The sequence below is a fragment of the Poecilia formosa genome, unplaced genomic scaffold, assembly GCF_000485575.1.
Source record: "Poecilia formosa unplaced genomic scaffold, Poecilia_formosa-5.1.2 Scaffold81, whole genome shotgun sequence".
Classification (NCBI taxonomy): Eukaryota; Metazoa; Chordata; class Actinopteri; order Cyprinodontiformes; family Poeciliidae; genus Poecilia; species Poecilia formosa.
In genome coordinates this window covers 1,569,025-1,583,763 of record NW_006800020.1, presented here as the reverse complement: position 1 = coordinate 1,583,763, position 14,739 = coordinate 1,569,025, and the positions used below count along the sequence as shown (strand labels likewise).

General features: G+C 36.2%; 1 protein-coding gene across 1 annotated transcript; it reads right to left on the bottom strand.

The window, feature by feature from the left end:
* Positions 1-8,330: 8,330 nt before the first annotated feature.
* On the bottom strand, positions 8,331-13,576 carry morf4l1 (mortality factor 4 like 1). Its single transcript, XM_007556847.2, has 12 exons — positions 13,426-13,576; positions 11,920-11,966; positions 11,761-11,828; positions 11,588-11,674; positions 11,365-11,442; positions 11,255-11,280; positions 11,056-11,147; positions 10,824-10,925; positions 10,159-10,247; positions 9,868-10,040; positions 8,886-8,970; positions 8,331-8,804 (listed from the first exon to the last, which is right to left on the bottom strand). The coding sequence occupies exons 1-12, from the start codon at positions 13,463-13,465 to the stop codon at positions 8,720-8,722; spliced, it is 972 nt and encodes a 323-aa protein (XP_007556909.1). The 5' UTR covers positions 13,466-13,576; the 3' UTR covers positions 8,331-8,719.
* Between the last annotated feature and the right edge of the window lie 1,163 nt (positions 13,577-14,739).

The window sequence follows — 14,739 nt, the reverse complement described above, 5'->3', positions numbered from 1 at the left end:
GTTTGATGTGCAGCACAAAATTCTGGGGTAATTTTTTTTTTGCTCAGCCGTGTGCCACTCGATGATGATAGACTATTTATGAGCCGAGAGGAAACCTAACATTTTCCTCTAAAATTATAATCATACACCGCTCCGTGTTCCCACAGTCGGCTCAACATGAGGCCAGCTCATACCGCATTATATCGACTTGCAAATTAGACACCGACTGCTTAAACATTTGTGTCATTCTACCTCCTAACAACTATTTATAAGTTAGGAAAAGTACCTGCAGGCAAAGAGAAAGCTGTAATTTTTTTTTAATTAACAGTTTGCACTCTGATTTGCACAGTGGAAATGTGTTGAGAGTTTTCCCTCAACTCCCCTATGTGTTCTTGTGGACGTTCATGCATTCTCTGACACTCCTTGTTACTCGCCTCGACTTCGCCCTCTCCTCCTGGTCTGAGCCTGCCTCTGCCGGGCCTTCAGTGGACTGGCAGGAGGTCAGCACCAGGCCAGTCCCGAGCAGCTCTTAAAGGGAGCAGCTGTCAACAAGCAGCACGGGTAGCTGGAGCACCGAGGGCAACGCTGTGGCATGTCGAGGTCAGAAGGAATCCGCCGGCCCGGAACTGACCGACAGCGCAGTTGGAGGAGAATCTGTCAAGTTTTCAGGCCTCCTAATGAGATACCAGCTCCACAGTCCTGGAAATCGGAACTATATATGCCACAGTCTGGGTGTTTTACGGAAAGCAGTTCATCATTTATACAAGTACAAATTCTTACTTAAACGAAGGCATATATCGTCTGTAAAAAAAAAAAAAAGATTTATTTTGCTGTATATTGTATGCAGGTTTGAATATCATGAAAAAGTTAAATATTCATGGTCACTCATTGTAGAAAGTTAATCACTACACAGTAATATTTCAAGGCCTTATTATTTGTAATTTTGTTTATTATGGCTTACTGTTGACGAAAACTCAAAATTTAAATGCAAAAGTACTTTATTGATCCCAGATCCCAGATAGACATTGAATAAACAAAAAAGTCAGTCTCAGAAATGTGCATATTGTGAAAAAGTGATATAGCCAACTTGCAACCATTGCCTTCACAGTCTAATCATTGAATTAACTCAAAAATGTTGCAAGTGAATAAGACTGCTGGCTTCACAGATGTCCAGAGGACAATCACTGGCAAGCCACAAAAAGGTCATCGTTACAGAAGCTGGCTCCTTTCAGTGCTGTATTCAACCATATTCATAGAAAGTTGAGTGAAAGGAAAAATTGTGGTTGGAAAATTTGCACCTGGATGAGAGGATTGTCAAGCAAAATTCATTCAGACTGACACTGGAGTCACCTCATCAAGATTCATTGCACATTGATGAATCCCACATGTCGGCTACAGATGTCGCATTTCTGTGTCAAACCACTCCTGAACTAGAGACAGCAACAGAAGCGTCTTATCTGGACTGTTGCAAAGTGGTTCAAAGTTCTCTTTTCAGATGGAAGTAAAGTGTTGTACTTCATTTGGAAATCAAAGTCCCAGAGTCTGGAGGAAGAGAGAGGGACAGCATCCATGTTGCTTCAAGTCCAGTGGATATTTCCATAGTCAGTGATGATGTGGGATGTCATGTCTTCTGCTGATGTTGGTCAACTTCTTAAGTCCAAAGTCAACATGGACATATTATTTTTATTAGATTCACCTTTACTTTGCCAACATATAATTTGTGCTGAAAATGTCAGAGGACACAAAATAGCTTATGATTTTCAAAAATGAGGAAAGGAATACCTTCTCTAATTTAGTCAACAAAATCAAATTTGCAAAAACTAATTAGATTTAACTTCAAACATGTGGTCTAACATCAAGCTCGTTTAAGTTTGACAAACTATTCTTAGTAGCTCCAACAGCCTTTTAAGTAGTGAGGCAGATAAGCAAGCCCAAACCATTGCGTTTCTACTACTATCTTATCTCCGTCTTATCTTTTGACTATGTTCAGAGACTCCTTTAAACGTTATTTGAGATTTTTGGATAAAACAGAAGAGTTTTCTTAGGCTTCTCAAAAATATATATTGGGTTGCTGAAGGAGAGGCTTGCCAGGGCAAATCCAAAAGCTATTACTGTGGACAACAACCGCAACACTATGGAATTTATTGCAAGTAAAAAACATAAGACAAAAATATACCCTGTTGCAGGAACAGATGGAATTTAACTTAAGCATTTAGAAATATATTTTTTCCTTCCTTTAATGCCGACATTTCATCTGAAGGCCCCCAGCCATGACAGCTATATCTCCTAGAACTGTGCTGACGGAGTGAGGGATTTGTCTTGACCTCGGTACTCAAACTGTCCATGTCACTTTGTGTAATGTATGTATTGTATGATATGATTAAGAAGCTAAAACAAGAGTAGTCCAGTGCAACCGTCCATTCAATCTGCTTATATATTTACTAATGAAATGGATAGAAGGGTGGGACGAACCCCAGGCCCATCTTTGCTAAACTGCTTTAGCCCTTAATCAGAAACAGCCAAACAGTTGCGACTAAAACTCAGAGGAAGTTCCGTTGCCTAAAAGGGACATTACCAGAGGCTGCTTGCGCAAACAACGCATATTTATTTTATGTGTAGCCTACATGTTAATTACGCAAGATTTTGACACTTATTAGACAGGTAAACATCACATATTTTACACATTGCCTTTGCATTGTACACAGTCACGTGAAATATTCACGCGTTTTTGCCCCGAGAGGCATTCCATATAAGTGGGCGGGTTTGACATTGATTTAGAGAAGATGATTGGTCTGAAATGGACTTGAGGTGAAATTAGTGAATTATATTTTATAGTGTAATTGACATTTACATGAGTTTTGCCTTTGAAATATTTACCCTTCATATTTGTTTTTGTTTGAATTTTTATTTTGAACAAATAATTATGTAATTATTTGTCTGTTTATCTGATTGTGGCACTTTTGCCGTTCCCATCCAGTAGATGTTCACACATGGTTTCTTTTAGAAACTATAAGTGTTTTCTGCTGTCTTCTTTTAATTACTAATTTGTCAGCCAATTCTGCCCTCTGCAGGGTGAAGAAATGTTGTGCATCACTTTCCAGTCAATTACAGAACCCTGATTTATTTGTGTAATTAGTTTACATTCATTGGTAACTAATAAATAAAAAGAAAAAAATTGTTATTTGCACAGTTAATGTATAACTAACATCTTCATATAAATTGATCCTCCACTTAAACACTGGTGAAAATGTAATATATAATGTAATATATAAGCCTGGTAAATAAAAAAAAAAAATTAGACTTTTTTTGAGAGCAGGCTAAAACAAAGCTTCCAGAGCTCTTTGTAGAAACTTCCTCAAAGGTGTCAAAAATTAATAGATGCGTTCACCCTGCGTTCATCGTCCTAGTGGAGGTGTTGAGAAACGAGTTTGTGAGAAAATCCAAATTAAAATGGAAACATATTTTTGTGTGTGTGTGTGAAATGGTGTGATCGTGCTCAGACACTCAGGCGTGGATCAAAGCAGCGGTGAGACTCTGGGGCAGCAGCAGATGAAAGAGGTACACATTAAGCTGTTTACTGTGGCGACATGAAAAGGTGTTTTAGCTCTACATTCTGCCTAATGAGGGACAGAGACGGAGGGTTATCTTTTTAGATATTCAGTTGCAAGTTCACAGCGTTTTACATCTCTGCTCGACATCAAAAGAAAGCACCATTTTCTTCCACCAAGGTGATGTGAGGAAAAAAAAGTGAAGTCCCCGTAGATTAAATTAGCATTTAACTGTTTCGCTGGAGGGCTAATTTGCACTTGGACACTAACTAGACGAGGTGAAGCTCAGGGCCTTTGCAGTTCTGCTGCATTATTTTGGCCAACATAGAGTTGGAACCAAAGATCCTATCAGCATGTAAATACATAACACGGTTTGACAGAAAAGGTATTTTTTGCATGTGTGTCATCTAGAACTTGTAGGAATATGTTTCAGAGAAAGGCTTCTTTTGTTCGCTGTGCATCTTTTTCAGAAAAGGTGAATTTCAATATTTGGTTGGCAGGAAAAAACAAACAAACTATACAGTATTTATGATGAATTTATAACTCAATGTCAAGCCAGGATTCGCTGCAAGGCAACAGTGCCAACAGCTGTTCCACTGTGCAGCCCACCAAAAAAAGTCACGATTTAAAAGTTTTTCCATGCAAACATGAAATTGGATAACTTGTTTTTGTTTGTTTGTTTATTTTAATGATTGTGAGGTAATTAGCAAAAAATATTCAAGGGAAATAAAAAAGTATTCTAACCCCTGGACTGTACATTTCATTGTACTTCAGAAATATTTTAATAGATAATTACCTCAAAAAACAAACTTTTGTTATATTTACTCTTTCTTTCTTTTAATAGTTTTTTGTGCAAACAGTATTTGCACAACAAGCAAGAAAGTTTGTGTCTGAACTGGTTGATTATTTCCAGAATGTAATGATGATTCTTGCCAATACATCTTCTGTTCATTTTCCTTTAAATTGTGCCACATTTGTAAGAAAAATGCATTTGTGTGTTAAGAAACGGAGCTGAATGAAGTCTGTATTTTTTGTGACATGTAAAATATATATATATGTTGTAATTCCCCTAGTGGGGTTTCTTTGTAAACACATGGTGACAGAGTGAATATACTACATGCTCTGCAGCTGGCTTTAGTGTAGAAAAGAAATAGTCACAACACAGGTGATAAACCCAATGTACAAATTAAATAAATAAGGCCTCAATGTGTTCTCAAGTCTCTGCAGTTTCTTTCCGCCCAGCCAAGTTGAGATCTTAAGCATAAAACCACTACTACGCCACAGTGAAAACAGATGGATCAAATAGTCCTTGTCCTTTATTTGGACTGCTCACTGTTATTGGAAAGAATCTGAGTAAGAATTACCAATTCTGGCCTCCTTTCAGGAAAACAAACAGGCTCAGATGTGATTTTCCATTTTACTGTCTGTTTATGTCTTGCAAATTCCTTCTACAGAGGAGCGGCATGGCAGCTTTCATGTTTTAAAGGCCCAGGGTGACCGCAGCCCTTTGTGGCCGAGGCACTTTTCCAGTACTAATGACATACAGTCACACAAGACTCTGGCAGTGGTGTACAACCGAGGCTGCCTGCCCGTTGTGTAATTAGTCTACCACTAAGTCCCAGTCTGGGGAAACATTCACAACCACATTAAACACAGACTGAGCTCGGAGCAGATGGATACGCTCTGGAGGAGTCATATGTAACACAAATGGCTTTCATCAGCAAGATAAGCTGATAACACTCGATGTCTAATAAGACCAAGCTGTTTGGAGTCTCTGCAAGATTTTCTTTTAAGTTTGCAGCCCGGTTGAGTTAGCAGGCTTTTTAAAATTATTATTATTGGCATGACATACTCCAAACAATATCATCTTTCTCCAGAGACACTGGATCAGCGAGCTTCTGTTACAGTACAACCAATCAAAACAAAAACAAAAAAACCAGAAAGCAACACCAAAATCAGGAAAATACCAACAACAAATGCGTGCTTGGTGGTATATTAGGATGACAATCCTGCCATCTGGTGGTTAAAGTAGAAACTGACACAAACTTTATAGGTGGAAGACTTTTCAAAGCAACAGCAGCTGTGGAACAGAGGATAAGTTGACAATGAGAAAACAAGTGACTGAGGAAATGACTTTGAGTGGCAAATTAAATTACTCCTCACCAGAGTCTGCAGAGAGTCGCACTCACTGTTCCACAGTCCGTCCTCATCAGGATGAGCTTCACTCTCACTTTAGGTCATTTCAGTGAATAAGCTGAAAATCTAGTCATCCCAAAAAGTCTGGTGTTGACAAAAAGAATCAATAATCATTGGCTTTTGAAACAAAGATGTAAGCAGGATTAAATCAGGTCACATGAAGAGAAAACATGAAGTGCTCTGGATTGAATTTTGTGAAGAGAACTCCAAAATTCTGCATGTATAATTTTAGAAGAACAGAAATTTCTCACGTATTCACTCCAAAAAGTAGAAATAAGAAAATAAGCTTCAACTCCAAACGGCACTGCAACTCTTTGCTGGTGCACATTTGTCTGATCTGGTGTATTTAAAAATGTGAATTGTTTATATTTGCAATACATTTATTTATTATATACATTATAAAACTATTAGACCATAATTTGCAATAATTTTTTTAAGCTCAAGGAATTTACAGGTATATCTGAAAAAATAGAACATTGGGAAAAGTTTAATACTTTTTGTCACTTCTTTCACACACAACCTTATGGTTACTCAACCAAATATTGATTTCTGAACTCTTCCTGAGTTAAAACATTGGAATTGTTTCTAAATTAATATGGACTTGTTTTTTTTTCCTTGCATTATTTGAGGATTGAAAGCGTTGCATCTTTTTCATTATTTTGACCAGTTCTCATTTTCTGCAAATAAATATAATTTTTTTCTGCTTGATATTTCAGACATGTTGTCAGTAGTTCATAAAATAAAAGAACAATGTTCATTTTACTCAAACATACTGTATAGCTTTAAAAAGTAAATTCAGAGAAACTGACCATTTTGAGTGGTCTCTTAACTTTTTCCAGAGCTGTGTTTATGTGCACATTTATTTATCCATCTATTTCAAAGGAATTGTCAGGGCTACTGATAATTGTGGCAAAAGAAATAAGGTCGACAGAGTTTAAAACCATATTTTTACAATTTTAGACAGTGCAATAAAAGATGAATTTATCTCAAGGCTTCTCACACATGCTTAGCAGTTGTGCTCATAAATCGTTTTCTTCTCTTTTGGGTTTTCCCTTCAGGGGTCGCCACATCGAATCATCCGTCTCCATATAGTCGTATCCTCTAACCTCACACCAACTAACTTCATGTCCTCTTTCACCACATCCATAAATCTCCTTTTTTGGTCTTCCTCTTTACCTCCTCCCCAGTGGCTTTGACCTCTGCATCTTTCTACCGACATGACCATTGTTCCTCCTCTGAACACGTCCAAACCATCTCAGTCTGGACTTTATCTCCAAAACCTCCAACATGAGCTATTCTGGTGCATTAGGATTTTAATCTTGAATCCGTTTTAAACAGAAACTACCAGGAGAAAAATAGCTAAAAACCATCCATTCCCTCGCACTAAGAAGTGGTGTCTGTTTTGTATTATTTGTCCCTCTCTGAATAATGACACCACTAAATGGCTCTTTTGTCTCTTGGTTTACGTGACGGCCCAGAGGGTGGCCGGACCTGTGTTATGTTTAGGATTAGCTGTGGCAGTAACGCAAGAGGAACAAGGAGCAGGCAAGTGGCTTTTCAGAGGAGGCCTCAGTAAATGTCGCTCTTCCTTATGGCGTTTTTGTTTTAAGCAGTCAGGGTGCAGCAAAGTGAGAACTCTCTGCAGTAAAAACACATATGCTTCTGGTTAGGGCTGGGGAAACTTGGATTAAACAAATTCTTAAAAAAGAAAAAAAGAAAAAGAGTTAAGATTGTTCTTGCCATAATAAATGCAAGTGTCTGACAGATGAAACCACAAATCAGCCTCAAGCTAATATTTGGTTTCTCTCTCATTCATGGTGTGAAGATACAACAGTGTGTGTGTGGGGGGGGGATGGATAACAGCTGGAGGCAGAAAGGAGCAAGAGCTGGCTTCAAAATATATTCTATGTTCTTTAAAACAAACAAAAAAAAAACAGCAAATACAGAAAACGATTTCCACCAGCCTTTTATGTTAGATGTTTGCAGAGCTACACTGTGGTAAAAGCCATCAGAGCAAGATATGACAGTCTTGAAAGTTAATGTGTCTCATAACAGACATTCAACCTGTAAAATATGCAAGGTAAGCTTGTTTGAAATTCTTCCCGAGTGTTTTAATTATCAATATCTTATTCCATTCATAATTATCTTCTACGCCAACCAGTTTGCTTAAAAGTCAGGACTTATAACAACAAAAATACATCCTGAAGTGAAACATGGTGGTGGCAGTGGCGCATGAATGTTTTTCCTGAGTGGATAAGAAACTCGATAAGAGTTTAGTAAGGAGCAATCCTGGAAGAAAATCATTTAAAGGGAGCAAAATTAGAATGACTTGGATCAAAGTATATTCTTGTCAACCTCGTGGCAAAAGTTAAAAATAGTTGTTCACACACTCCCTCTAGCCAAAACACTGACTCTGATTGAACTAATTTCCTCAAGACAATGAACAAAATTTCCATCTTCACACACAGAAAGCTAATAAATTATAGTCTATATTTGATCTTGGTAGACAGGTGTTACTAACTAAATACATATCAGTTTAATTAAATAAGGAATAGCAGAGTGATGTCAAACAAACCAAGTGGGACTATAAAAGACAGCACAGCAGGAAACGAATGAAAGACTTTTATTAGAAAATAACTGCTTCCAGGATGTTTGTAACCAGTATCTGTTTCAAGTCGAGAAATAGAAGAAAAAAACGGTGCTGTCCAAATTTGTGAATCAGCCTCAGACAAAAAACAAAAAAACAGAGTAAACATAAAAGTGGTAATCAAAAACATACCAATACGGGGGAAAAAAGTTCTCAGCAGCGTTCCTCTTGGAAAAAAAAAAAAAAACAAAAACCAAAAAAACCAACTTCATTCACACATGATTCTTCTGAGAAGCAAAAATAATGTTACAAAATCTGTGCTTCAAAGGGTTTTTTTTTCCAACTGAAAGAGTTTTCTGATCTTTAACACGCAAAGGTTTCAGATCTAACTAAAAAAATAAAATAAAATTTAGACCGCCTTTCGATGGTACTCTGGAGGAGCAACTTCATAGTCGCTTGCATTGAAGAGTGACGCAGAGTTCTTAACGAGATACCTGAAAAAGAAACAAACGCTCGTTTATGCTGCAGATTCTTCATTTGAAGGCTTGTTGAATAAGTAAGTTACCAGTACTTACTTGAGAAAGTCTTGTAGGTAACTGAGAAGCAGTGCAAGACTCTTCTCGTCCAGGGGAGTGTACGCCAGCATGGCCCCAATTCTCACTGTCAAAACAACAATTCACAACCTTTGAATGGATTTTTGAATAAAGAGGTACAAAAGTGTAAAAACTATATAATTAAAATTTGAGTCAAATGGAATATATTTTATAAACATTGAAGAAAAAAAAATGCAGCATTTACTTACTTTATATTTTATTAATGTTATTACCTAAAATATGCATTACATTCACAAAAATAGCTTATTTAAAAATAATTGTTTATGTAAATGTCATGGTCTTATGTTGGGACACATTGTAAATGTATCTGATATCGCCATCCACCAGTCAGTGGGGATGGTTGCTATGGAGGTCAACCAATCACGTGTTTGGATCTACCTGACGAGCCACATTAAATTATTTCAAATTGCACTGCAGCACAAAAACTATAACAAAACTTAAAAACAGATTAAATAATCATATGCTGCTTCCAACATAATTTCTAGTTGCATTTCATTTTTGATTAGATATCAAAATATACCATCACTAAAACACTTACAAATACATTTATTAACTTGTTATGATATACAAAAATAATAATTCAATTATTTATGGCCTAAATTCTGTCTCGTCTGACATTTGATCACCATTTTTCGTTAATTTAGTTTTTCTATAAATAATCTTAGAAAAAAAATATAATACTGATAAATAACACCTTTCAGTAATAAGTTTTCAGTAATAAGTTAAGATATTGACAATGAGGCAAAAGGTATGTAAATAATCAACTGAATAATACATTGTCGATTTAATTCTTCTGAAAATCTCTCAACCCACATGTAGGAGATGAAACTGAGTCTAAAAGCAGTTGAGCTGCAGTTGAAGCGTCTGAATTATTAATTTTTGTTGACTGCTGCTATTCATAACCATTCTTTATAAAGATTCTTCTTTTTTTTTGAGTGTTTACCGAAAAGTCTGAGTAGGTGAGGCGCGCCGTAGATCTGAGACATGGCTGTGTCGGGGTGGTTTGCCAGGATGTCTGCGTACTGAGGCCGCTCAAATTTGTAGAGAAGCTGCGTCCCCAGCATGACGTTGAAATATTCACGGATACCGGCGACCACCTCATTCACAGCAAACTCCCTGGGTGTTGAAGGAAAACAAGTTGCACCGGTAAAGACTTAGGTTTCTCTTGGCATTTTTGGAGCTGGCTATAAAACAAATCCTGGGGAAAAAAAATAATATGAAGGCAAGTCTTTACTTGCTGTCAGAGTTTCCTCTTGATTTTTTGTAGTTTCCATAGTCTTCGAGGACAGCATCAACGTTTTTTTTGGCTGGAAGGTGAAAAAGCTGAAGAAAAACAAATTGAAACATAGTTGTTTGGAAGCTTCTCTCTGTGGTTTACTTACTGGAACTCTTAAAAGCTTTAAAAAATATATATTTTATTGCTGCAGCATAATCTTACTCTGGTTTTATCCATCTATATTTATTATTTACCCATCCGGGGGAAAAAAATTATAATACAAGGGTCAAAAAAACTTTCAGTTAGTAATACGTGACTTCCTGTTTGCCTGGTGATGCAACAGCGACCAATTTCTTTTAGCCATTTTTAAAAATGTAAGAGAACATGACATTTACGCAGACTGGACAAGTGCTGGTCATTGTAAGCCAGGAAATGGGATGAAGAAAAACAGCCACCTACCTAAATCTGTACATATCTACAGCTATTTAAATCTTAGCTTTAAATAGCTGAAAATATAATTCTGAGGAATATTCTCTCTTCCATAACCTCTGGGGTTAAATGATTAAAGAGACTGGAATCATGAACTTTTTAAAGAGTCTTTTTTTTACCAGACTCTTTACCAAATGCAACGCAAGTGTGGTTAGAAATCTATATGGAAACATAACCAAATGTTGATTATTTACCTGTTTTTGACGTGTGATCAGATCCCAGTCATCCACAAGCCATGGTTTGAGCTCCTCTGGGATTTTTACCTTAACTTCAACTCTGTTTATAAAGGTTTCCTCCTAAGCAGAAGGAAAACAAAACAAAACATTGTTTCATCTGTGCACCTTATATGAATGATGTCCTTCAAGGATCAAAAATATGTTGTTTTTATGTTCTGAACATAGTTATTATATGAAATCCTGAACCTACGCTCTCAACAGTTGGGTCAACTCGTGCTCTCTTCTTCCTGGGAGGATGGATTGGATCTCCTCCTGAACTTGTTCCCTCTCCTGCTCCAGGAGCTGCAAACACACACATTTACTTAACACGTCTAATGCAGGCAAAAATATCAACTGTTTTAATTTAAATACTTTTTAATGTTTAAGAGTAAAGCAACATATATACTCACTCTTCTGTTTGTTCTTTTTGGTTTTCCTGGAAAAAAAAAAAAACAACAACTCAAGTTATAAAGTTTGATAAAGAAAAAAAAAGACGAGATGAAAAAAAATAATCACTCACACATCATTTTTCTGCGATGCAGCAGGGATCTTCTTATTCGGTGCAGCTCCCCTCATTCTCCCTTCTACATAATGGTCTCTAAATTGAGAAAACAAAAGCTTAGTTAATCAAGAACATGTGATTCTGATGAAATGAGACAATTTTCCAGACAATTAAGGAGAGAAAACAAAACAGATTAAATCAAACGGAAAAGACTGAACGCATGACATCATAGTGGACTTACTGATTGGCCCTCTGAAGCTCTTTCTGTTTCTGAAGGTTACTGTCCACATACTTCAGAACTCTGCTTTCAGGAACCCATTCGTCCCAGCTGAAAGAGAAAATATTATTTGAGTACTCAAGCCACTGTTACAAATATGCAAGTATAGACATTTATTATCGGAGCTGAACACTCACTTCTTATTCCAACCACTGTAATGAATGAAGTATTTGATCTGTTTGTCCTTGATATTAATCTTAACACACTGCAAAGAGAATTACCAATTACTGTCAAGATTGAAAGAAAAAAAACATCAAGAGAGTGTTTATAAGAATAGTTTAACTAAGGCGGCCTACCTTAGCTTCGTAGAGCAATGGCCCATGAAAACACAGCACTCTTTCACCTGCATTGGAAATAAAACAGTTAAGTTCCACTGAAGAAATATGGAAAACAATAACAGGGAAAGAATATGCTTTAGCGCCAGACAAGCTTTTTTATTTTCTTATGACCCTACAAATTATGTTTCTAAGATTTCTTTTTCCATCTACATACATTTTTTTAGTTCCTTAAAAAAAAACACGCAACAAAAAAAGAACAGATGACTTTTAAAATATTTTATCTAATTTCTGACTCAAGGAAAGGAAACTGAACCGAGTCCAGATCATTGTGTCATTTATTTGTGATCTTATGGAGGCTCTGGAGCAATTTGCCAAGTTGTTTCCTGTTTAATAGCAACATGTTGCTATTTTGTCTCTGCTCATCTACATTATGTGTAAAAAATGTCTTACCCACTGTGTCAAGTATTCCTAGGGATTATGCAGACAAGTAAAAGTATTCTTGGTTAAACTAAAAGATATTTAATGATTACTTTAGCTAATTGATTGCTAAAGTGGTAATAAGTATATCCAGGCAAACATTAATTGATTCATTTTGGCTTTAAAATAAACAACACAACAAAAGAACGAAATGGTCAGCGCCTTCAGAAGGCGAGACGCATTTTACTAATTGTGACCAGACGGAAGTTACAAAAATTCCTTAAATTGTGTACAAAACAAAACTTTTCACTTGCTCTTTAGACCCGAATAAATTATTTTTGAAATAGGCAAACGTTGCAATACATCATTTTTGAGTTGCTTGTTTTGTCCGGCTTTTAGCTTTGAAGAAATATACCGGAAGTACAAAAAAACAGTCGCAGGTTGTAGTTTTTTTAAATCTTGCAAATAACTTCTATGGTCATTCTAGGCTTCCGTACACTGTACTTTATCAAAAAATGCATTTATCTTGATTTTAGCTTTAACTTTCAAAACAGTTATTCGTCATAGATGTATATTCTTCCGAGCTGATATGAAGATTATGGCAAGCTATCAAACAAAACAATTCGGTTCTTGGCGGGTACTTCTGCTCCGAAGTACGGATTTTTCAGCTGTAAGTAAGCGTGGCATTCTTAGCTTGGTTCGCTTTTCCATTTTAAAAAAAACTATAATACTATCTGTATGTTCATATATTCAAAATGGCAACAATAGACAATGGTTAGAAAGACTAAAGTTAGCAAGACTTGAGCTAACGGTTAGCTTGGTAAAATACTGTCAGAGGTGGGCGGTGAAGTCTCTCAGTAGCTAACGCTATCTGAATGAAGTTAAAACTATCTCTAAAATTAACACAATGCACTCTAAATCAGAAGCTTTATTGAAGCCATGGATACTCGGCTAAAACTATCAAATCTAATTAATAACAACCCGTTGTATCTTTATTGCAACAACAATGACGGCTAGCCGCTCCACCTCCAACAACTGCAATATTCAGGCGCTTTAAAGCGGACAGAAACTCACACGAAACAATACGACAAACAAACAACTATATACCTTCTTGAAATTTAGGCTTCGGGTCCTGTTTCGGCGCCATTCATGGATTAAGCTATCAAAATTTGGGAAAAATCTTCAGGTCCCATTCCAGTCCACCGCGGCGCCGCTATCCAATGACGTCATTCTTCTTCTTCTTCTGTGGATGTTTTTTGGTGGTTGGCAACCAGCATAATATACATAACCGCCACCTACTGGGACGAAAGTGAAAAATGTTAAACGACAAGCATGAAATAATGAGGACTTCACAAGTAAACTGCTTAAAGTCAAATCAAGTTTTTCTTTATTAAACCTGACTTTCTAATCTTTATCTTCAACCCAGCAATGCAGAATCTTAGTTTGATGTTTCCCTATTTTATTAACTTTCAATCAAACCTGTGTCGAGCAAATACCGTCTCTTCTTTACTATTTTTTTAAACCTGTTTCTTTTACTGATAAACACAGGTTTAACCACAAATATACAGATCTTTAACAAAATCTGTGAAGTTAGATGGAGAAAGCATCCTACCTCTTATAATCACAAACTTAAGAGAATGTGAAAACAGGAAAGTTCCTCGATTAATTGAGAAGACTAAGTGCTTCCCAAATATAATGTTGCAATAAAACATAAATTTATCTTAGGTCTAAACATCTTGACCAGAGGTGTCAATGAATGTCTCTCACATTATAAAAGCACAAAGTGTTGGACATTAAAGTTCACTTAAAAATTACTTCAGGTTTTAACATCCTTTACCCCTATCCAAATTTAGAAACCTTTTTATCCAGCAGGCTACAGCCAAACTAGTGATTATAATTAATATGTTAGACAACCAATTGCTTTACTTATGTAAACTGTTTAAAAATTATGTGAAATGTTCTTTAATGCCTCATGTAACTGAGGAATCTTTAGAGAACTAAGCCTGCAAAGACCTTTTGTTTGTTTTCTACAAGCTTAAATCCTTGCCAATATCAATCAGCACAGTAGATCTCATCTCTTTTCAAAATGACCAAAGCGTCTATTGAGTTATTGACATCATCTTATAGCAAAACAGACAGAAACTAAAAATGTTACAATGCATGTCAAGCAACAGTGATATTTTTAAATAGCAATAATTATATAATTACAAAAGAAATATCACATACAATGACAGCAATGCATATTCACGAATCAAACCAATGCAGAAAGTATATATGATAATAAATAAACCTAATCATAAAGACAAGTCAAGGAGAAAAGCAACAAAAAAGGGAGGCATTCATAATGACTTTAAAGTTGTTTTACCTCTGGGCCAAAATGTATGTTGTGATTCACTCAAAGCCTAAACTATCACAGTAATC